The 25,959-nt window shown below is 38.6% G+C and overlaps 1 protein-coding gene across 1 annotated transcript in view; it reads right to left on the reverse strand.

Annotated features, from left to right (window-relative positions):
- Positions 1–1,552: 1,552 nt before the first annotated feature.
- Positions 1,553–25,959, reverse strand: part of tes (testis derived transcript (3 LIM domains)) — a 52,788-nt gene continuing 28,381 nt past the window's right edge. The window contains exons 3-7 of the mRNA XM_043709558.2: positions 23,899–24,151; positions 22,960–23,283; positions 6,461–6,676; positions 3,115–3,273; positions 1,553–2,151 (exon numbers count right to left, since the gene is read on the reverse strand). Coding sequence (XP_043565493.2) covers positions 1,960–2,151; positions 3,115–3,273; positions 6,461–6,676; positions 22,960–23,283; positions 23,899–24,151 — 1,144 coding nt within the window. The 3' untranslated portion in view covers positions 1,553–1,959. The remainder of the gene's footprint in view (positions 2,152–3,114; positions 3,274–6,460; positions 6,677–22,959; positions 23,284–23,898; positions 24,152–25,959) is intronic.

Below are 25,959 nucleotides of genomic sequence, written 5' to 3' on the forward strand. Positions count from 1 at the left end.
CACCCACTTCCACAACTCTGAGATCTACAGCCCCAACATTTCTGGCAACTTGAGATTTTGTGCTGCATGACATTGCCATGATGAGGGACTTGTACTGACCCTCACATGGACAACAGGGAGTAGAGATGGAGAAGGGCCATGAAGAAGATCACCAGTGGCATCAACCACATTACTACCATCATCCAAATGTATTCCTTCACATGAATCTCAGCAGCCTCACTTCACTATAAACCTGAAAAACAAAATAGCAACTCAGTTCCATCTATTTGACAGCCATGATTGGATGGTGGAGCAGACTTGATTTGCCGAATTCTGCTCCTATATCTAATGGTCTACCAAGAAGAATGAAACATTCCATTTGTGCTTACTTTTTGGTATTTATCTAAGCAGTTTTAATGAAATATTCTCTCATGGCTATAATTTAGATAGTAGCAGGATGCTGACCATTGGCTGGAGTCCCTTCAGACCCTGATGGTCGACAGCCCCCAGAGGTGCCTGCTGCAAGGGTTGGGGCAACTTGGGCCAACTGTTTCTGTGGCAGTGAAAGGCGATGTACTGAAACAGCTAACAGGGGAAGAGGTACACCGTCTTCAAAGGACAGCAGGTCTCCCACCTTTAAAACCAAGGCCAAACTTCTGGTCACATACCTCAGCACTCCTACAGTAAAATGGTGCAGATCTAAATTATTATTTACTCTGGTTCTTTGCTGCTGCACTTTTCTGTGTGCATTTCTTAACTCTTCATGTCACACATTATTGTTTGTCTCCTCACTGCCGTGCCATCTTGTTTCTTTAAAGTCTTTTTTAAGCTTTCCTCTAGTTGAACCCCATCCTTAAACTGAATCAGAAATGATGTAGCCCAGCTCCAGCTGAGCCCAGCAGTTCCCCAAAAGCCTCCATTGTGGAGGTGGACGCCACATGCTCCCTTTCCACCCCAGAGTGTGGGCAGATGGCTGGGACTTGTGGCTCCCTCCATGACTCATTGCCTGGACCTATTGTGGCTATCCTTTCGCCAGACCCTGGAGCGGGCTCACAAGGAGGTCCCTGATTTCTAAACTGAAAGGTTGCTCATGGCAGAACAAGTACATCCTCAGAGGTCTACGCCTTCAGTACATGAACTGTTTAACGTTTATTCAACAGAGACACAAAGAAAGAAGTGATTGGTGAAAGCAGATATAGTTTGCCATGCTGACTCAGTGAAGTGAGATTGGGGTGACAAAGGGTGGGGTGGCAGGGAGGAGAAGATAGAAAGCAGGGCAAGATGTGAAGAAACCAAATGTGACATCTCCATTAGTGCTGCCACCAGCCATGTTGCCTCTATGAAGTACTGGGTGCCTTTTAGTATTCAATGAAACTTGATTTTGCCTCACCCTCCAACCAACAAATCAGGAAACAGCCATTGAGCTCTCAGCATCAACTCAAAATGATCTTTGCAAATAGGTGATGCAGCAGACCAGTTTTTAAGGAGTGAGTGCATTTTTCAATCTCGGGTTTTTATGCTACAACAACATCCAAAATAAAAACAAGTCTGGATTATAGAACACTCAGTGAAAAACAGATCAAGCAGAATTTTATTTTTCAAGCTGATAAAAGTACACCAAAGCTCTGCTTTTGCCTGGATAGGATAACTATTTCCAAAGTACCAAAAGGGAATGCCATTTTAGAATGTTACATGAGATTTCTAACTTTGATACTTGAATCATGCTTTTCATGAAATAAAAACTGAAGATTTACTAAAAGAGATGAGTTCATTGTAATACATGCCGTTTTTAGATTTCTTAGTTTTGATTATACCACATTTTTGTCTCGTCAATGCAACTTTCAGTTATTAGCAAATGCTTAACATTTGTAATAAAAGTGATTCCTCATTCCACAACACACAAGTAATAGAATTCAAATTGTATAAACTGGAGAAATGAATGTTGTGATCAGCATTTAAATTTGTTGCAGTTAATCATGTTCAAGACATCAGCTTCTTTTTGCAGTCCACTGAGCAGAACAGCATTCCTTCCACAGGCATGAACTTCTGGCCAATCAGACACTTGCCACAGCAAGAGCACAGGAAGCAGTCAGGTGTAGCGTGCCAATTGTATTTCCCATATGTAACACGCTGGGCCTCAGGATCAATGACGTTGTGACAACATTGGCACACCTAAAATCAGACATTGACACAGAAAGAAATTCACAGTTGCACAGAATTTACACTGACATCTATCAACCTATCTGGTAGCGCTGTGCAAAATTTGGATAATTAGTTCCTGACTGCATGCTTGTTCCCTGCTGCCAAATTGCTTGCGTTCAAAATGTTTTACTCTGACCTCTTCAACTCAAAAGAAACAGCGTCGAAGAAATGCCATAAATTGACAGTTGCTTGTGTTTTTTTGAAAGTCATTAGATTTTAAATGACAAACAAGCCCTTCCAGGAGGGCAGTTTTTCTCAAATGCAGAATGATTAAAGTACAAAGGCTATTTTCCCCACCCATTTGGTGTAAAGGTTGACAGGAAGTGGGAATGAATCCTTTAGGGGAGTTGCCCTGCAGCCCCATTAAGATTATACACTCCTCTGTGTGCCCCTCATCTGGCCTGTAACATCCTTCTTGGCTCAACCCTCCTCCTTTCCATCCTTTTTGGGTACCTAGCCCCTCTGGGACATTCCTTTGTGGGACAGGTTGCATCCCTGGCAGAGCTCACTATTGGGTCTGCAAGGGCAGCTCTCAAAAGATAGCAATTTCTTTTACTGAATTCCAACTCTCAGGTTAAGGCCACCCAGTTATCTGTGTAGTGCATGAGGTGTGAGCAGTTTACACCTGTAAAATCCAGCCTGTAGGTTCTTACCAAAACACAATATTTTAAATATCGGCATTACTGTTTGCTGTTTCTCATCAATGTAGTGGCTGGTTTCAAAAGAAATAACTATAATTAGAAGGCCCGCTGGGCCAAACAAATCTGTACACAAATAGTTGTAGCAGCTGTACTTCTCATAAAACTCCTACTGAAAATCCCAAACGTCTCTAAGAATAAGTAAAGCACAAGGGTGGAATCAATCTTGATATGACCATTTGCAGCTCTATAATCTCCCAATTACAGACTCAAGTATTTTGGCAAAATACATTACCGCAGCATGAAGCTTCACATAGCAAGGTTTGCAGACAGGTTTGTCATTCACCATAACATAGATTTCTCCGGCAAGGACACAGTCACACTCGAAACAGCAGAAATGCTTCAAGTGCCAATTCTGGCCTTCAGCTTGGGTGTATTCATTGCTGAATATTAACTAGAGAGTGAGAAAAACATCAAGGAACAAGGCAGTGAATGCACAACATACAGTTCAATTTTGTGCTCACAGTACAGAGTCATTAAATCTTATTGATGGATTAAAATTACAGAAATGGAAGTATCAGAATTTAGTCACTTCTGAAAGCTTCAATAATCCAACACATTGTGCAATGAAAGTGAAAGCAGTATGAAGCACAACAGTTTCACGAGGAATTTATAATCTTTACTATGCATGTTAGAACCAATCATGAGGTCTTTAAAAAGCACAAAGTTAAAAAGCACAGAATATATTTTTGAGGTGATTTGAAATGAGAAAAAGGCCTAACAGAATCAAAAAATTATAAATGCACAAGCTGACAGTACTGAAGGAGGCATCCTTACGTTATTTCATTATGTGGAGTTCAGCACACATTTCCAATGTCATAATTTTTTTCATTAAAACCTTTTCAGAAAGTTACACATGTGAATGTCTCTTTGCAGTGTTGTGTCACAATAATAAGTGGGGCATGTTTTTAGTGGATTGCACATGGCAGGTTGGAAATCAGAGAGTTATGAAAATCTCTTCAAGACCACCACGTCAACTGACACAGGAACAGAACATGTACCACAGTGACACCTACAGTCTGAGGGAAGCACTGCAAGTTAGAGAATCCTGGGTTTCACTTGAAAGTCTGAGCTAATCAGCATCACAAATCAGGATGTTATCTTTTGGTGCTCTTCTCAACATTTCATCAGCTCCTTTACAGAAAGGGAGAGACTTTAGAAGCAGGTAAAGAATATCCATCCACCTGGTAGAATTTAGAAAGAAAATAACATTGTACAGGCAGGGGTTGTGATAAGAAAATGAAAGTTCTCCTTTCCTATGCAGATCTAGGGAATCACTGTAAATAAATCTTCTATACAATGAGGAACTTTTACTGTCCTCTGTTTAGTTTACAGAGTTTAGAAACAGTAATGTATGAAACGATAAAGAGCATTTGGTCTTTGCTTCTTTATAGAATTTCCTAGCGCTTATTGTTATGAAATGCTATATTGCAATACTTCTGATTAAATCTGAGCTTTTATTCAGAACCTTTTCCCAACTATACAACTTACTACGATATCTATGAATAATAATTGCTTTCAGCTCGAGGTAAAAATAGAACAGATGGTTATAATAACAAAACACAATTTAAAATATACCAGACCACGCCATTCCTCTTTATCTGTCTCTGTTTGACTCTCACTGGAATTGTGGGAGATTGGCTAATAAATGGGTGCCCAATAAATTTCCCCTTTCAGGATTACCTAAGAAGAAGAAAGCTAACATGATCTTAGTTTAACACATTTTTGCTGTTTTATACTTCAAAGGAAACAACATCTGAACAAAACTGCTTATAAAATGGTTTCCCTGTGGATTTTCACAGAGAGTAATTTTCTATTAATAGATTAAAAAAAAACTGCAGGAATCCTGACACCTAAGTGAATCAATAGTACTGCAGAAGACTAAAACATGCTTGGGAACTCTAGCCTGGAATCTGACAAGTTTGCCAGCAGGCTATGACAACTCTGGAAATCACAACGGGTTTTAGTCGAAAGTTTTTTTTTAAAGCATATATACCTAATTAGAAAATAAAATTACAACTAAGCTTACAATTACTTGCCTTTTAAATAAAAAATGTTCCTATACTACAAAATCTAACTTCAAGACCTCAGTTTAGTAAAGGACATAAAACGGTGGGAAAAAGAACTTTCAAGTATGATACAGAATTATGTAATTTGCACTCATTGCAAGAATGAGGGAATTAATTAGAAAGTTTAAACTTTTAGCTGACTGGATGAGTATCTGGCTCATTTATTTAGTGACTACCGGCTGGCTCTCCACAAAAATACACATTACTGCCCAGTATGCAAAATAATACTTAAAAAGCCACTATTCTATGCTAGTATATTTGCATGGGAATTCAAAATAAAGTGGAAGTAACTTTACATGAACTATGAGTTCTGTTCTGAAAACTGTTAGTGTTTTCAATGCATATAACTGGGCTGTGGCCATATATAGGGATGAACGAAATGTATTGTAAGTTTTTTGATTTTGGTCGATTTAACTAAGGAAGGCACCTTTTTGATTTCCTATACTAATGTTCAAAGGAAATTGACAGCAGCATATGCTCAGTTCTACTCTATACCACAAGCTATGCAGAAGTGCTCTTGTAGAGTCAATTGTTATTACTCCATCTAAGAGTTACAATTCAATACAATAGTGAGCAAAGTTCTATGTATTTTTAAATTGCGTTATAAAATGCAAATTACAAGATCTGCAGACAAAGTGCACTAATGTTTCTGACTGCTTCCTTGATATATTTTCATGCATTTATTCCATTATTTTCAACTAAATTGCAATCTGATAAGTTTTATTCTTATTTTTCATACAGTCATAGAATCCCTCCACTGTGGAAGCAGACCATTCAGTCCATTGAGTCCACACTGATCCTCCAAAAAGCATCCCACCTAGACACATCCCAGTATCCTATCCCTGAAACCTTGCATTTCCCATAGCTAACCCACCTAACCTGCACGTCCCTGGACACTTTTGGCAATTTAGCTTGACCAAACCACCTAACCTGCACATCTTTGGACTGTGGGAGGAAACCAGAGTACCAGCAGACACCACCTGCAGATACAGAATGAAGGTGCAAACTCCATTCAGTCACCCAAGGATGGAATTGAACCCAGTTCCCTGCTGTGAGGCAGCAGTGCTAACCACTGGGGCACCGTGCCACCCTTTTTAAAATCAAGATGTTCATAAAGGATATTTTACAGTTTTAAATCCCAAGAGCTATTGGATTGCTGTTAAGTTAGATCATTAGGCATTCAGAAGTTATTCTTTGTACATTTATATAATGGCATACAAGCTAAAACCTCCTCCATTACAGTCCCAGGCTAGATTCTTCATGAATAACTGGTTTACTGTGATATAATATATATTAGCAATTGTTGAGAAGATTTGTAGCTCAGATTGATGATAAGTATGCAAGGTACCTTCACCAGAGACTCTCACTGATGATGTTACCTAGTTTGGTGACAAAACGTCTGAAAACAAACCTTCAAGCTCAGCGAGCTAACTTACATACATACAATATATTATGCTAAAAAAATGGTGAAATCATACATTTTCTAGTATTTTGACAATGGTTTTTCCCTACCTCATCACAGCCAGCACAACGTGGTTTCTCCGTGTCACAGTAGTGACGTCCACAGTATAGTTTTCCTTTCTTCCAAAAGTAGATCATATCCACAAGCAGTTCACTGCAGATGCAGCAGACAAAACAAGCAGGATGCCACAGCTTGTCATAACCAGCCCGCTCTGCGTATACAGCTGGGTCTCCCTCCTTCATGCTCAATTTACAACGAAAGCATGCCTAGAACAAAAACAAAACTCTCAGTGATCTCAGCAGACAATAGAGAATAACTGAAAATGCGTGACAACGTGATAAAATAAACTTATGACACAGATATACAAATAGAAGAAATTAGTCAAATGGCCCCACAAGCCTGATCTTAGTTTAAGGAGGAGAAAGTGAGGACTGCAGATGCTGGAGATCAGAGCTGAAAATGTGTTGCTGGAAAAGCGCAGCAGGTCAGGCAGCATCCAAGGAGCAGGAGATTCAACGTTTCGGGCATAAGCCCTTCTTCAGGAATGATCTTAGCTTAATCACTGTTTTATGAACTTATCCTCAAGGCTACTTGTAGCAATTTAATCTGTTCAATCCATCTTTATTCACAGTGAATTATTTCACTTGCTAATTCCTATCCACAGCCAAACAGATTCTACACCTTGACCTTCAGAAAGAATAAAAAAGACCGTATGGTATCAAAACCATATAGAGGCTTGAATACATCGGGTACCTGACACTATATAGATACATGCCTCAGTATTTTGCTAAGCAAAAGCGAGGACTGCAGATGCTGGAAACCAGAGTTTAGATTGAAGTGGTGCAGGAAAAGTGCAGCAGGTCAGGCAGCATCCGACGAGCAGGAAAATCGACGTTTTGGGCAAAAGCCCTTCATCAGAAATGGAGGCAGGGAGCTACCAGTTGGAGAGATAAGTTGGGGTGGGGGGGTGGGGCTGGGGAGAAGGTAGCAAAGAGTACAATAGATGAATGGGGGTGGGGATGAAGGTAATAGGTCAGAGGATAGGGTGGAGCAGATAGGTGGGAAGGGAGATTGGCAGGTAGGACAGGTCATGAGGACAGTGCTGAACTGGAAGCTTGGAACTAGGGTAAGGTGGTTGGGGGGTGGGGGGCGGGGGGGGGGGGTGGTGAAGGGGAAAAGGGGAAATGAGTATTTTGCTGTCATTGTAATACCGCACATCAAAACCCAGATCGCAAGTTTTGTAAGGCTATTCAATCACAGGGAAGAGGAAGAGGAAGAGGAAGATGTCACAGGGAGAGGAAAAAAAAAATTACAGACAAGTTAAAATCTCTCCTTACCAGACATGTGTACATTGGGACAACTGCATATAGTTAACTGAAGAGAGATCGAGAAGCAGGAATCCTGGCTAGTTCTTTATCCCCTCAGTCAAGTTTAGCTTCTAGTGAAGACATGTGAACTAGATAAGGACTGAACTCAAGATTTTCCTAATCTTTATGGTTTCGTTCACAACAAAATTACCAACTGGTCTTCAAACATAAAAAAAGCTACAAGTAGTAAGAATGTTGATTATAGTCATAGAGAGGAGTTTACTTCAAATGACCTTTCGCCATCTTACCTCCTCCTGCTGAGGGAAAAGGTCAGCAACTGACACTTGAACCTGATTTTCTAGGTTCACAGTTCAGAATGGGATTGAAATACTGCATTGATAGATCCACCAGTATTTGGATAGAAACTAAGTTTGGATATTATTTGCCTTATCTGTCTCTTCAGAAAGTGTAAAACATTCTTTGCTATTATTCAAAGGGGGTTTCCCATGTTTAAGGTAAACTGCTCAATTATCTCATTTTGATTCGATACACCTTACTGTGTACAGAATGGCTGCTGCATTTACTAACAGTGACCATTCCTCAAAAATTTATTGGGGATAAAGTACTTTCCAATGTCATGAGGATATGAAATGATCCATATGGAGGCAAGTTGCTACCTTTTTTGTGACGTGCTTTTGGGCACCTTAAAAACAATAATTCATGCAGAATCAGTCAGAGTAATACAGTTCTGAGGAAGGGTCACCAGACAGCAAACGCTAACTCTGATTTCTCTTCACAGATGCTGCCCGACCTGCTGGGCTTTTCAGCAACTTCTGTTTTTGTTTCTGATATCAGCACTCAACCCTCATAAAAATAACTCTCAGGCAGTAGAGCACATCTGAAAAAGCAAAATAGTGATCTCACATAAATGGCTTGGGTGCTTGAAATTTGGATTCAAACTTGGTTACACTGTTGGTCAATTCTGGGGTTGACAATGACAAAGCATTATATGGATTCTAGCTACAACTTAACAGCTGAAGTCTTAATAATTATGTTATTATATACCAATGAAAACAATCCTTGCCTAATTACTGATAAAATGTATACCAATCTAAATATGGCTATGCAAACAATTTACAAAATTTCAGACTGGATCAGAAGCTTTCATAAAATGCTCATTTAGTGCCATCCAGAAAGTGTGCATAAACACAGACATACTGACGTCAGTGAGCCTGTCAATAAGTATTCCAATTTTGCTCAGCTTTATAAGGAAGGCGTAATCTATTTTAACATGAAAATATCACATTATGATATTCAATTTAAATCACACCAAATCAGCCAAGTGATAGGCTTAACTATTGTTACACGTCCAATACTGAAACGTTTCAATGAAACGATTCAATAATACTTTTAGAGAACGCTAACAATCTGTTGAGGTCTCATTAAAATTGATTACTGCTAAAGGTCAGACAGAGGTTAACATCCATATCCAGTGATTCATTCCAGAAATGCCGGTAGGCATCAGGTTCAATTGATTTGCACCCTTGGGGAACAATTGTCTCACTCACAATTGAGACTTTTCATGTTGACCCTCTTGTGGGACAGCAGAAAACAAATAGGTGGTCAGGGGGACTGTAAAAGAGAGGTTATGCGATCATACCCCAATCAAGGTGGTGACAATTTGGAACATGGACAAAATTAGGGAAAAACAGGAAAATACATCAGCAAAAACATTAACAAATGGAAAGCCTTTATTCCACACCCCATTAAAACTACTTAAAGAAAATTAAAAAGGCTGTTATGAGAACAGGTCAGTTTGCTAATTTTGGAAGGTTCTCGCTAGCATGCTAATACCAAATTTGATTTCCCATAGTGAAGGGCTAAATTGCAAAGAAAATAATGGAAACAATGTAGTCCACCCAAATCCCAAGGTAACCAGTTCCTGTTTAAAGAAATAATCAGTTTCCAAAGACTGGAGAAAATCACACAAAACTAATAACTTTTAAAAGCAATGCTTTAAAAACTAACTGAAGAATTCTCCATCTAAATGCTTTTCTTTCTAAGTAGTTAGCTTCTAATATCTGGTCAGATTTGCCATTTGTGTTGTTTAGATGTGGATGATGCTGTATACATGCCAAAGTACTGGATTTATTTTCAGCTGTTTAAAAAAAATACAGCTAAAATAATAAAGGGCGTGGGCAGAACAGTATTCTGGGTTGTTCAGTTTTCTACTTCCATTCACTGGGACTGCCTTTTCTGAACGAAAGCGAATTGCCCCCTCTGCTGACGATCCGTTGTAACTACTAGTAATTACTTTAAGTTTGTTCTTATATTCAGGATGATAGTTTGCAATGATTGAGAACGGTGTTAGTTTGGCGCTAGGTGAATATTTCCACTTCACATCATTCCATAATATCAAAAGAAAAGGCTTATTTTGTTCTGAAAATACAATTTTTTACACAACTTTCTTTTTGAATAGAGAGGAAACAAAAATATTATGGGCTGAATCATAGATACTTGACTAAGTTCAAGTGCAGGGATTTTCTTCTGGAGGGATTCTCACCTCGAGGCCGAGCAGAGTCAAGATGAGTGGTGGGATGCCCGATTATGTGGACAGCATCTTGAGCACCTAGACGACGGTGTCCTAGACACTAGTTCTGTATTGGAGGCTGCCCTGAACTTTATTGTGCTGAGACCCTCTCAGCAAAGACTACCCTACCTGACATGATTGAGGTGGCTAAAACCATGCTAAGTTTCCTGGCTTTGCATCTGTAAACACAGAAACATAGAAGATAGGTGCAGGAGTAGGCAATTCAACCCCTCGAGGATGCCACACCATTCAACATGATCTTGGCTGATCATCCAGCTGAATACCCTCATCCTACCATCCAGCTATATCCCTTGATCTATTTAGCCACAAGAGCCACATCTACCTTCTTCTTGAAAACACAATGTTTCAGCCTCAAACCACTTTCTGTGGCCGTGAATTCAACAAGCTCACTACTTTTTGGGTGAAGAAATTTCTCCTAATCTCAGTCCTAAAAGGTTTACTAATTATCTTTAAGCTATGACCCTGCCATCAGGAACATCCCTCCTGTCTGCGTCTTATAGGTTTCTATGAGGTTCCACTCCTGTCTCTCCCCATTCTTTTAAACTCCAGTGAGTACAATGCTAACTGACTCAATCTCTCCTCATACGTCAGTCTTGCCATGAATTTCACCACAGCTGATAAAAGGTTTCTGAAAAAAGTGGAAGTTCATAAGTAGTTACAGTAGTAATTTTAGAAGTTCTCCATTCTCTGAGCAATGGGGCCTTTTTGATAGCCTATTTAAAGACATCTGTGAATCCTATCCAGATAAAACACACACTGGAAGAAAAAGACAATGGAGGAGGAAAAATCCTTCATTGTGTGAATGACAACCACCATAGAAGGTTCTAGGGGATCCACAACTCATCAATCTAGTCTACTCTTTAATACAGAACATAAACTTTGACATGATGGTCTTTTAAAGCTACCTACCCTGATCAAACATACTGGGAGAAGAGGAGCGAATGTGTTAGAGAGCGAATATGTACAGTGGATTCAGAACAAGGGAAAAGTTTGGCAATCTAATTGTTTTATATAGATTTATTCTAGCGATTCAAATAATTAATATAAATTAAATAAGCTGTTCATCCATTTTTGTTTAAATTCATCATCTAATTTGAATGAGCGTTCCCTGACCCTAAAGTAAGTGTTTGTAAGTAGTGATACAATAGGATACAATAATGAGATTAGAACGTCCTGGCTGTATGATGCAGGACATACACTTCAATATTGTGCCAGTTTATTTTTCCAGCTTTATTTCTCATATACTTTAAATTCTATTTAGGAATATTAGTAACATGTATCTATGACACATCTCCCATTGAATATAATGGTACTATCACCTGCATTCAGGTGAAGAAAATTGCTGTAACTATTTTGAGAGCTTAATTTCTGCATTGAGTTTATGCGTCTTCAAATCTCCATTCCATACTTCCTAGGCTTGGTTTAATTCCCAACTACTTGTTCTGGCAAGCCACATAATTTAGATACTAATGGGTCAGTTCTGTAGCAGTCTGACTTGAATCAGGATGTCTCTTCAAGTCCCACCTCAGAGTAATCTATGCCAGCATTTCAGTGCTAATTGTATTCTGGTGCCACATTGTATTCTGCAGAAGTTACCAAATAAAAGACTCTTCTGTCCTTTCAGATGGATGTAAAGACCAATGGTACAATATAAAGAGAAGTAGTGAAGTTCCGAGTGTTCAGTCGAATATCAGAATAGCACATTATCAGATGATTAGATTATTTAGTTAATTGCTTATTGGAGGACTTTGCTGTGCACAAATTGGCTGCAGTGATTTTAGATCAAATTTTGGCTACTTGTAATGTTAAAAAATTAAATGGGACTCTCTCTCTGACATTAATGGAATGTTAAAGGGTTAAACTGCACTGTTTTGGGGTGGGGACAAAAGCCATTAAAGAATACAGATGACTATCCATTGTAATTTACACTTGATTTAGGCATTACTCTCCGGCTATTGTCAAGTTAAACTATCAATTCAACCTCTTCCATTCAGAAATACTTTTTGGCCAGAGGTATGTCACACCTGTATTGTCTTGGGAAAGCACGGAGTCAGGAAATCGTCTGCATAATGATTCCCCATGATTATGGCAATTAGCATTATCGTGGAAGAGGATCTCATCCTGTCATTGTACCTGGTGTAACACACGACTGTGAGTAATTGGTGGCTGTCTCGAGAGGCAGGTGACTGTGGGGAGTAGCCTGAGTATCTGTAAGCATTGCCATTGACCTGCATAAAGGGGATGTGTTTCCTTTTGTTCAGTGCCTCACTTTGACTCAACCTTGCATGGCTGCAAGGGGGGGCAAAGGGGGTCACCTAACTTGTACAAGCTTTAATAAACTTTAACTATTTCCTTTGTTCAGAGAGAGCTTTTGCCACGACACCATGAGCTCTGCTAGGTGTGTGTTAAAGGTCCCTCCAGAAAGCCTGCACTGTACTGTGTTTAATAATTTGGTTGCTTGTTCACAGAAGTTGGTGTGTTGCAGTTGCATCAAGTGTGTAAGAACCTCAGGAGTAAAATAACTTAACATACTGAGGCGGGGATAATGCAAGTTGGAAAATTTCTTGACTTGGCAAACCTGTTTGTGACTTGAAGGGCTCCAACATACCACATTTTTGTCCTAGAAGCAGATCCTAGGTGGCCAAGAGCAAGTATTGAAGTGGACTGCTTTGAAGGCCAGCCTCATTTCTGTAGGACCTGGACCCAATTGTTTCATCAGTTGCTAGACCCTCCTCCCACTCACACACCGTCTCCTCCCCATATACCCAACCAAAGTTCCCCCAACTTCATATTCTAATACCACACCCATAGCCAGACCTTAGCAGACATGCAGAAGTGAGAAAATACACTTCTGACAACATAAAAGGTCTCACAAACAGATATGACTGTTAAACAAACTCATTCATGATACGCATTCAAAACTTGTAAGTCTTCATGAGTGGCTAAACTTTGATTGAAAAAAAAACGTTTATTCAAAAAAAATCCTCTAAGTGTTTTGTTAAAGTACAAATCAAATAGTGAATTGATAACTCAGAGATAATTGTACTGCTTGAAACTCATTTAAGCTTTCATAATGATATAATAATATTTGTGAAATGTCAAACACTGACTGAAAATGCATGAAGATTTGGTAATGTTTTTCCTTTCCTAAACCATACCAATGGCCCATCAACAAAAGCAGCCAAGCAAAGTTTTTTTCTTTAAAAAGAATAACTCATTGACAGTCTCAAGTCTGTGATTTTCATGTTTAAGACTGGGAAATTTTAAAATAAACTTCAGACAGTGACACTTATTTTATCCATCTCTTCAAGAGAGAGAGTCCACATCTCCAGTTTAAATCCATGATTCTCACACTGTGGGTTAAGGCCTTCAGACCAGCCAAAAGGGCGTCTGTTCGAGCTCAGGACAAAATAGACATCTTGAGCTTGGAGTTCCTTCCTCTTTTGGTTATACCCTAACCACTTCCCTATCAGCAACAACTGAATGTGTCAGAAAGTTAAGTGGGACACCTGGACACTGTCTACCATTTCTGTGTCATGGAGTCTTCCTGACTGCTGTCTTGCACAGTATAAAAGTGATTAAATTTAAAAATCACACACCATCAGGTTATAGTCCAACAGGTTTATGTGGAAGCACTAGCTTTCGGTGTGCTGTTCCTTCATCAGGTGGCTGTGATGAAGGAGTGGCGTTCTGAAAGCTAGTGCTTCTAAATAAACCTGTTGGACTATAACCTGGTGTCGTGTGATTTTTAAATTTGTCCACCCCAGTCCCACACTGGCATCTCCAAACTATAAAAGTGAGCCCATTGTTGAAGCGGTGTACGACACCTGTACAGGCTCTCTATGACAGTACATGATTTCTAGTTACACAACAAACTCCTGTAAAAACTGCTGATTCAAGTTTTCTGTCATTCAATTCATGTGTAAATATTTTCTCAAAATTTTGAGCAGATTAACACAAAGTTCAGTTTTTGATTCTATTGGTTTTCCCTGCATCATACTTTCTAGACTTAGCTGACAATATTACACAATCATGACACAAATGGTATTTCAGGCCCTGCTAAAAATGGGCATGTTGAGAGCAGTTTACGTATCTGGCAATGCTCTTGGATGCTTTAATAGCTCAAAAATGCTTCATGGGATTCAAATAAAATACAGAACGTCTTAGGAATTCTGATGTGTGTATATGATTATACATGAATCAATTTTTAAAAAAACTTGAATTCCAAATTAAAATCTTGGCTCTTTTTTTAAACAGCCAACATAACTTAGCACCCTTTGTCTCCAGTTAACTACAGAATCAATAATTAAGTGTTACATTTTACCTCATTAGCTGCTGGATTCTAGTTACTTTAAGTCTCTAAATCAGGCTCAACTTTTTAAAACAGTGTCCATGTCAGTCCTGCAGGTCCAGTGTAATCCATATGGGATTAGTGCTTGGTCGCTTGAGAAGCAGCACAGAGGTCAGTCAGGCTGTCCTTCCCAAGTTGGCCCGGGGGGTGGTGGTGCAACCATGGATAGTCTTGAAGGTCTGCTCACCGAAAGTCAAGAGGAGTTATCAAGAGCCGCTGCTGTGGCAGGGAAGTTGGTGAGGTCAATGTGAAATTCCTCCAAGTGCAGGAACTATAGTCTGTACACTTGTTGTGTTGAGAGAATCATCTCAAAATTCAGCAGACATCATCATACAAGGCAGCCCAGTTCTTCCACCAGGGCCGTTCTGGAGCAGATGTTAGGCCTGCTAAAGATGAGTTTCCAGTGCTTGGATCAATCTGCAAGTTTGGTCCAGATAGAGCACATTCTATAATCCTTGGATGGTGTGCCTGTCCAACTGGGATAGGCAAAGAGGGATGAGATGGATATTGAAGAGCTGGGAGACTAGCAGCAGAACTCCAAGGAGGAAGATGAGGACTTTGAGGGGGTAGAACATAATCTTTCATAAGATGATATTATGGTGGGTGCAGCATTGGGTGCAATAAGCCAGACAGGCCTGAACTAACATCATGATTGTTCATCAATTAAAGTAGTCCTTATTTGTTCCCAGATGCAGCCTTTTTTGATTGTTTATCTTTGCTTTTCCTGTTGTCCAATACAAGTTAACATTTTCAACTGTTTGAAGGCTTTCCAACATGCGATAATCCCACATTAACCGATGAGAAGACATGAGGCTATATTGCTGCTAGGGAAAGAATAGCATTCCCTTAAATATAATTCCAACAAGGAATGGCACTAAGGATGGGTAGTATGATTCTTGTAACTTCAGATACAATGACAGTCGATCAGACAGGTAATGATGCAAAAAGTAATGCATCTATAAATGTGTTTCCGTTTCACAATGAAGTGTCACCCATGCCACCTACAAGCCCTCAGAAGCCTGTCTTCTCATTTCCCTCACACTATGTGTACTGCTTGTGACTGCCAGTGATTGAATTGGTGCACAGCTGACCTTTGAACATGGCACCAACTGCCCGAATCCCAGAAGGTCACAGCAGTACTTACGCCACTCGTGTGCCCACAGCAGTGCAAGGATGGCATAGAGAGGCCTGGTGCATACACAAGACCATAAGCATTAGGAACAGGAGTAGGCCATTTGGCCCCTTGCACCTGCTCAGCCATAGGATCCGACACTCCTCTTGTCCACTTTGTTGTCCTTTGCCCATAACCCTCGATTTCCCTACTGATAGACAGACAGATCATTTATCTAACTCAGCCTTAAATAAACACAAGGACTCTGTCCCCTTAGCTCTCTTTGGCAAGGAGTTCCAAAGACTCAACCTTCTGACAGAACATAGTTATCTTTCTTATTCCTTAGAATCTCACAATACGTTTAGCAGAGAATTGCAGCAAAAACTCACTTAAAGCTCAAGGGGAGAAACAGTCAATAAAACTCTCAACACTTGATAATTAGCTGCTTTTTTGTAAAATCCAGCCCAATATTTCTTGCTCGATATCTGAAAGATAACCCCCCAAGAAGATTATCAATCAGAAAAAATAAATTTCAAGAACATAGAGCCACTTCTTTCTCTCTCCCAACAAGGTGTAATCTAGTGAAAATAACATTGATAGCTCCTTCATGTTTTATATAACAAATATTTGGAAACTAAGTGATTTAAGCAACACATGGAAAATAACATTCATCAGCAATTTCATTGAAGAAAAAAACACAACTCAATGTAATAAAATCAATTACCAAGTATATGAGCTCTAACTTATCAAATTAATAATTTTTAAGATATGTTCAACAGCTTGGTTAACCTGCTGATCAGTTTAAAAAGAAATAGCTAGCTATAAATTTATACTCTCTTATCCCAGAACTTTTTTTAGCTCAATAACTCAGTGTGATAATGGGACTTTATTTGATAAAAAGAAAGACAGCAAATTGGTTTTAAAAAAAAAGCTCACAGGATGCTAGAAATCTAAAATAAAAACAGAAATAGATGAATAAGGTCAGCAGGTCTGACATCATTTGTGGAGAGAGAAACAACAAACATTTTGGGTCCAGTCTGAAGAAGAGTCTCTGGACCTGAAACGTTAACACAGATCTTTAGTTCAATTTGAAGTCAAGTTTGTGAGAGATTGAAAATTAGCGATCGGTTCTGTATCAGAGGCTTTATATTATCTTGCAAAATGAAAACTCTTTGCCTTGTAAGGAAAATAATATATAATGGTATAATTTCACTTGGGTAGCATATTTCATTACTAACATCAAAAAATGCCACATAGGTAGCAGTTCTTGAACTACTTTCCCCTGATGAATCAAATACAAAAACAGTATGACATGAATACATTTCTCCCCCATTGTATTTTCCTATTGAATATTTTACTTGACAAGGTAAAAATCTCTTTTGGATAAATATTGCAACTTGATTTAGTCTGCAAATGTCCATTTTGTCTGCTGGCACCTTTTAGAGTGAAATCCCTTGAATGGTTCAGTCTAATTTTGCTTTTTGTTTACTTTTTGAATCTGGAAATGGTACCATACAGAAGGAAAAAATGCCATTTGCATTTCCAGACCAAATTCCTTTCCACTTCCACCATCAAAACAGATGATCAATTTTGCTATCTCATTGCCATTTTCAATAAATGGCAATCTCATTCAACTATCAGTGGTTATACTTCACAATAATTCATTGTGAGAAAAACATTTTGGACTGTATCTATAACACATGGTAGTGCACTATAGAGATAATGGTTTTTCCATTTCTGCAAAAGAATTTCTTTTTGCCATTTTCAGCCAAAAAGTGTTTAAGGCAGTTTCTTTGGCTCAAAAATTAGTCTGGGTTGTTTTAGCAACTGTGACTTCTAGCGCCACACAAGAGTTTTATTTTTATTACACTTCATGAGGAATGTTCAAGAATCTTGACTGTTTAGGTTCAATACTAAATATTTCATTGCCAAATTTTTAAAAAACATCATGCACCTTATTTACCCACAGAAGGCAGCTAACACTGTTCCTAAGCATCTGCCCAGACAGTCGAATAAGACCAGCCCTCAATTCTAGCATGAGAAACTATGCTTACAAAGAGTAGGTGCGAGCCCATTCCTGAAATGAGTGCAACTCATACAGACATCTAATTTTGCCTTTTCCAGAAGGTTGCAAAATTGGTTTGGATTTTCGTTTTCAACAGAGTTGGGACATTTCCCAACCCCACAACAGAGATCTGAGGAAAATAATACCCCGGAATATCAGATTTTCATACCAGGGTGGTGTGGCTCCCTGTGAGGTGGAAGGCTTGCTACAGTGCACAGGCACTGTGTATAAGTTTGATATTTTAAAACTCAAATTTTCTGACATCCCTTACCTCCTTCACCCCCCACCCCCAAAATCTCAATGCCAACCGATATCTCTTCATACACTATGCCAAACCATACCTCTTTTCTCATTGAGAGTCTCTACGACAATATAATGTCAACACATAACAACCCATGCACTCATCCACAACCTGTTTCCCTTCTGCCACAGTCAGACCTCAGGTCCCAAGCAGAGGGGATGCAAAATAAACTTCTATAAAGTATATTATTAAGTGTCTGTTGTCAACTTTACAAAGAAAAAAAATCACAAAAGTCAATTTATAATCCTTTACTACATACAACCTTACAACAACAAACAGTGGAATTCATCATCTCACTTCAAAGAGTCTAAAACCACTTGTAGCTGTCAATTAAAGTGAGAAATTGCAGGGATACAAATCCTGCAGCACTAATTCAGCAATAGAAATGCCCAGGCTTATGCCAACAGAATGAAATGGCAAGACATCTTATTAAAAAATCATAATGGGCATTTAAAAACAAAATACACTTAGAAGGGCAGACTTGACAGCTTCATTTGGTAGTTACTTTTGACCAGTAAAGAGGTCAGCATTTGAGACATGAATCACATAAATATCACGCATTTTCTTCACGAGCTTAGGTCATTTAATTGCCAAAGCCTTGATTTTTCAGCAGCTGTTCCTGAAACAAACTTCGACTCCTTTGTCAAGATTACATTTTGCTCCAAATGGCTGAATAAACCACATTCCAGCTCAAGACCTCATTTTGGATGCTCTTTTTTGGCTAGAACCTATATGCAGAAGAGTGCCATTTTAATGTGGAAAATTTGTCACTGCTGAAGCAGTATTGGAGGAAAGGATCAATCACTGACACTGCAAACAATAGAGTGAACAATAAACAAGAATTTCTCTATCAAGCTGGGAGATGGTTTTCCATTCTCCTCTTATTAATGGAGAAACATTACTGCTGTTCCCAAATATGAAGCATTTCACTCGACCACGTAAAACATTTGCCTATTCAGTTATTAAATCAGCCCTTGGATTTGAATCAGAACAAATTAAATGGGACAGCCATCCACAGTCCTGATATAATGTTAAATAGAAATTAGAATGCAGAGTTGTGGGTATAGTGAATTCACAAAATTGCTCAAAACAATTTTTTTGAGTTCTAGTAAAAATGAATTAGCAGTGCAGGCCTCGTTCTAACAAGCAATCCCATTTTTTGTTTGAAAAATGAAAAAAAAAGCAGTGGAATTATTCATTTATCTACAGTATATAAATGGAATGTTCAAGCTCCCGAATCAACTCTGGTTGCTTTGTATCCAATTTACAACTATAAAAGGAGACATAACCAAAGGTAATTTACTGGTTCAATGCTCCTTCCACAGCAGCAACTTCAAACAAAAATTCCTAAGAAAAGAATTTGAAAATGACCTTATGCTTTCCATTACAAAAGTTTTTAATTTCAGTTAGAATATAGAAATCTATGAGATTAGAGATTAACGCCTGGAGATTGGGCTGCATTGCAGGCTTCCTGAACAGCCATACTCATCTCCAGAATTGGGGTAGGAAGCATACACACACAATCCTGATTGAAGGTTGCTGCTTCACAAATTAATTAAGGTGTTATAGAGGTGGCATTACTCCAAACCAGAGTCAGGCAACAGGCATTTTGCAAAAAATGAATAAGAGGTCTAAACGTTGATTGATATCTTTTCCAAGAGGGGTTTGCCTGTGTGCATTAACAGTCTGACATGTTAGTATGTGGACCAGTGTGCTCTGAAGTTTATAGCTTTGACAACAGACGTTAAACACCACTGCACTACAAGAAAGGAAGGGAAAGGTAGCTGGCACCATCAGTCTGTGCTCAGAGAAACCAGGTTTATGGATTACTGTCAACAAGGAAGGCAAGCAACTCACATGAATACATATTAACTCCATTCTGCCAGATCATCATTGATCATTGACCAAGCCCAAAGTAGCCTCCATGGCATTGGTTTTACTATAGTGACCTGATGCTATATTAGCATTTGTTTGTGGGCTTGGAGACTGCCCTTTCTCCACTGCAATTCATATTTGAAACTTGGACCCTAACCATACTTTTCCTGGTTACAATCCCTAAATTCCTTCAGCAACTCCCACCCACCTCACCTATGATTCCAACCCTCCAATACCTACAACCCTCTCCCTTTCCAAGCTTGCCCTCCTCTTGTTTACTCGATTGGCATAACCCACATCATGAACTGAACGTTACAGAGTGTTATTCAACTCCCTTAATTTCTTTCTGCAACTTCAAGCCAGTGTTATCAGCACTACAAATAAAACATCTAAAAACAAGGTTTTTTGGTTACAAAGATTTAAATTTCATAAAGTAGTAGGACAGCAATGCTAACCACGGAGCCACCTTTTCAAGGAGATGAAAAAGTAAATAGAGATATTTTAGTGACTATCTGTTAATAGCTATACACACCAACACATTATATTTATGTACAACTAAGATCCCATCATACTTGCAGGTGTTAAGATGAAGGATCACATTCCTGGTTCACCTTTGGTCATGTTAAACTTGTAATTCTCATGTTTTCTTTTTAAAAAGAGGAATAGTATATCCAAAAGATAACAGGGGATGTAATTTCAGAAAATCATAGAATCCCTGTACTCTGTAGTCATTCAGCCCATTGAGTCCACCCCACTCCCAATCCCTTCCCTGTATCCCTGCATTTCCCATGGCTAATCCAACTAGCCAACACATCCCTGGACACTCTGGGCAATTTAGCATGGCCAATCCACCTAACCCACACATCTTTGGACTGTGGGAGGAAGCCAGAGCACCCGGAGGAAAGCCAGGCAAACACAGAAAAAAATGTGCAAATTCGACACAGTCTCCTGAGGGTGGAATCGGGCACCTTGCACTGTGAGGCAGCAATGCTAACCACGGAGCCACCTTTTCAAGGAGATGAAAAAGTAAATAGAGATATTTTAGTGACTATCTGGAAGAGTCCTGTACAGATTCATGGAATGTCATACCTTTATAGAGGCAAGCAGACTTCGAATAGAAGGATTAAAAAGGAAGAGATAATGAGAGGCTGACTACCCAACTCTTTCCTCGCAGAAGCAATCCCTACAGGGATTGTTTTGCTCTTCCAGAGATGTACAAAAAATGAATTTCAACCCTGGCCTGTGTATGTTGGTGGCCTGACATATTAGTATGTGGATTAATGTATTTTGAAGGTCATAGCTTTAAGAACACCCATTAAACAGCATGCACTGCATGTAAGGAAAGGTTGCCAGCCAGCCACTGTTGAAATGAACCAGAAAAAAAAGGGATTTCAATTAACTTGCAAAGCTGAGAATCTCAGAATGTCAACATGAATGCTACCAGAGACATGCAATATTACTGGCAGTTACAACTGAGAAACTGATTTGTATATACTGATTTGTATATCCTGCTTCAAACATTTTTTTGGACTCACTTCTTATTCCTAATCCCTATATATGCATATTTTGTTCTTAGTTCTTCTCACATTTAGTAAGTAACACATTTCCTCTTTTGTTAACTCAAGATAGCCCAATTAAAATGATGCCTTTTAAAACCTAGGTTGTTTTCGTCTGTGAGAAAGGTATTCAAGCAGAAGGGCACTTTTATGTAAAATTAAAATTAAACATGGTGTGACAAACCCAGGGGGCAGGTGACCAAGCAGGGGAGCCAGTTCATCCAGCCTCACCCAGGTGGTGTGTATGTGCAAGAGAGAGAGAGAGAGAGAGAGAGAGAGAGACACACACACAGACAGACAGAGAGGAACGAAGGAAGGAAAAGAGAGCATGAGAGAGCAAGAAAAGATAAAGAAAGTGAAAATAGAGAGGTTGAGTCAGAGGACATGAAACAAACAGCAGCTGCATGTCATTTGTCCAGTGAATGTTTTCTAGAGCCCTCACTGTTTAAGAAGTACAATATCTCAATTGCAATGTAATTAGAATCAGCTTGTTTATTTATTTCACTGGGTGCAGAGGGGAGAGCAAGAGAAAGCGAATTGAATAGGAGTTTGTACTTATGTAGTGCCTTATATCTCTCTCTCTTTTTCTTTCTCTCTCACACATACCCACACCATACAAAAGCAAGTAAAAGTTGATAAGTGACTACATTACATTTGTTAACCTTTCAGTTAGGACATGACGTACAGATGGCTGGCCATCAGCCTCATCTCCAGGTAAGTGAACTCAAGATTTTATTTTATTTTCCAATGCCTCCCTGAGGCAAGATTACTGCCCTATGGTGAAGCATAATCACTTGATCATGCAACTAAATAAAAAGGGGTAAGCAAGGTATTTTAAAGATATTTGCGCTTACAGGGACAGTCAAAGTATAGTTTTGTCTTAGAACCCAAGCATGAAACTCAAACATGCATTAATGAGGCAGTGCTGGAAGAAAAACAAGTTGTCAAAAGAAATCAAATCAACTTTGGACCAAGTCTTACCATCATCCTCTGACACAATATACATACAGCCTTAAAATGTGAAAGCACACTATTTGCAAATCTACACATGGAAAATAGGAGGGCAGATCATTTTGTAATTGATAAAACAGGAGTCGCTTAAAATCATAGTGATCCAAGTGTAAATGTAAATATTTTCAAAATACTTCAGGTTATTAAAACAGTTGAATTTTAATACCACATCCTTTGAGAAGATTTATATCATTGCAGTGAAAAGAAAATAGTCTAGACTCATTATTTACAGACAGATGCTAGAGTTTCCATTCAGAATAGTTTGTTTAGAACTCTGCAGCTTACAAATATTGAGCCAGTCTGAAAAGGTAATGTCTATAAACTTTAAGCTCCACCATATCGATATAATTTTGATACTTACATATTTTGTCGCTAGTTGTCCAGCCACTGATCCAACAGCAACTGTGGTACTTCTTTCACCAGCATCAGGTTTTTCTTGTTCTTTAGACTGTGCTTCCATTTCATCTGGGAGTTTGATGTCACCAACACCAAGAGCTTCATTCTTGTATTTCTTCACAAACTGCTCCATCTGTTTCACCTCATTAACAGACAACTCATGGCATTTTGAAGGATCTTGATCATGTGCAGGCAACTGCTTAGCCAACTGCTTCTTTCGATACTGAGCTCCCTCTGAGCCAGCAACCGGCTGCTTCTCCTTTGGTAGCAGTTCCATGTATCGCACAGCCTTCAAAAGGAAAGAATTAGTTGGATATCACAGCTTTCCAAGTTTGTGACTCAAGCAAGACAAGTCTTTCCCTTATTTGCCTCCGAACAAACACACAAAGCAACTAACTGCACTGTCCAAGTATAAAACAAAGCGGTTTTCCAAATCATCACCCTGCTGGACTGACTGAATTAAACCTTCCATAAGCATTTTTATTAGATGATAATTTTCCAGCTCTAGATAAAACAAGATAAAATCTGCAGCTGTTGTGATGTAAGTACTTCTGGAATGGCAAAAAGCCAAACAATACTGGCTTCCACGGAAAAGTTAAAGGACATTGTTATGCTATCAAATACAGTTAGATGAGTAAATCTTTTCCCCCCAAAGCCAAAGTAATTTTTAATCTAAAATTTCTTGAGATGCATGTAATTATTGATATGGTCACTGCTTTAGTATCAAAAAAAAAACAGAGAGTTATTAGTTACCAGTAAACCATAATGACAATTTGAAGATTTCTTTTCAAAAAGAGTATACAAGTCAGAATTTTCTTTCACTTACAACAGAAGTAATTAACGATACCACTTTTGAGAATAGATAGAGTTACATAAAAGTGACATTTATTTATTATGCACTTACCAAAGCTTGATTTTGGACCGGTGGAGCCCACTCATACGTAACAGTCTTGATGGATACATCTTTCTTGGCTGCTATAGGGTTGGTGAGTGTTACCGTATTGCGTTTGTAAACAGGGATACCATCGGTTTTAAGTTTTGCAATGAGACTTGTGTATTTTGTATCCTCAAAAAGTTTGCCCACTTTCTTGTCTTCTTCATTACCAGTGAGGACATCATGTTCTTCTTGGCCACACTTACAATTACGACAGATCTTTCTGTGAATTTAAGGTTGGCATTAAATTTACTGAATTTTTGACCCCATTTATTTTAAATTACTTCTCTAGAAATGGTGAGTTATCCATATACATTTCAGGAAAGTTGCTTGGAGAGTTGCTTGCTATAGTTCAGCAGCATGCACAAGTAGTTGGGAATCTTGTCGATTCTGTTAGAAAATTGCTTGGGTCATACAAGTATCTCCTAGTAACTGTTAATAAGCAGAGGTCACAGAGGACTTCTGTCCCTTCACCTGAGGAATGGCATTAAGAAGGAAAAAGAAAGTGACCTGAAGCAGGTGAAGACAAACAAAGTACAATTCAATAAAGGTATCCAAACATAAAAGGATAATCAAATTAAAAACTGAATTATAGAACAGCACAAACAAAATAAAACAAATGGTTACGATGATAAAGAAGGACTGACAAGCTAAATAAAAAATGTATTATATTGGGGAAATTATCATACATTAAAAATATTAAAAGCTATAAAATCTTGTAATGTCCAGCCTCTGGGTCTAACAGTGGTTTATATTTTAATTTTGTAACAAAGTGCCTCAGTTGTGTAATAGAAGCACATTATAATTCAGACTTCAAGTCTATTACAAGCAGAGATAAGTATACAACTGAGGGAGGAATTCATGATTAATACACCCAACATTAATACAATTTAATGACTTGGTCAAATGATGAACCAAAAGGAATCAATTTGATGTCATTCAGGCAGCTCCTTCTGTTTATGGATTATGATTTTTTCACAGGCCACATTTGTTGAAGGTGTGTAATATGACGAAATAATTATTTTGTCGTTTGATTCTAAAGTTGTAAACAACGTCTCTTCATCTAATTTTCTCAATAAACTTATGTTAATGACAAATATTTGGTGTATCTTGATGCTCAATATTCCTATTTATTTCAGATAACAGTGACACCAAAGTATCAAATTATATTTATTGCAATGCATTAGTTGCAAATGGCTTGGCTTCCTGCTCAAAAACCTGTGCCTGACTGAAAGACAGTTTGAAATAACCATGCATCTGCCTAAGAAAGACACACTATCATATTAACGCAGCTTCTCATGTATTTGCGGAAGTGGTTTGCAATGTACCACACACTTCAATGACAATAACATAATTCTCAGGAGATTTCTCACTAATGCATAAAAGAGGCCCAAACACAATTTGCTACATCAATTCACTGCATTATACTCCATGTTAGCATTGGTTGCCTAGTTTTATGGACAGCACAATTCATTAGCTTCATGTCCATATTAGGAAGCAGAAAGAACTGTTGCAAGGAAGTCAGTTTAATAAAAGTGTAATCAGCATCATTTTAAGAAGCGTAGTCAAATCTTAACATATGGCAGTTAGTATCAATGAAGATTTGACATGTTGACCGGTATCAGTAGAAACCACTTGAGAAGGGATTTACATCTGTAAATGAGAAAGTAATGGAGGCAAGTCATCAAAGGCCATTCTTTCTACGTTTACTAAACTCCAAGTCGATTGTTCAGCAATACGATAAAAGATAAATCGCACAAGTTGCTGCTAAGAAAATACAATTACATCTCCAACAGTAAGATGACAGGAATTGCAAATCAACAGCTGCAAGGCTAATCTCATTTGCAGCTGGCTATGGTGTACCTGGACTAAAATTGAATGTGTTGATCTGGACATGTCCTACCAGTGAAGATAGGAAATGACCAGAACAAAAATCATTTTGGGTAAGCAGTGAAATAATCTTAAGGAACAAAATGAGGTAATACTTTCAGGGAATCAGGTGTTAACCTTGCATTGTAGCTGCTCAAACTT

The sequence above is a fragment of the Chiloscyllium plagiosum genome, unplaced genomic scaffold (genome assembly GCF_037043375.1).
Source record: "Chiloscyllium plagiosum isolate Xiang-an unplaced genomic scaffold, Cpla_swu_hap1 HiC_scaffold_19, whole genome shotgun sequence".
Classification (NCBI taxonomy): Eukaryota; Metazoa; Chordata; class Chondrichthyes; order Orectolobiformes; family Hemiscylliidae; genus Chiloscyllium; species Chiloscyllium plagiosum.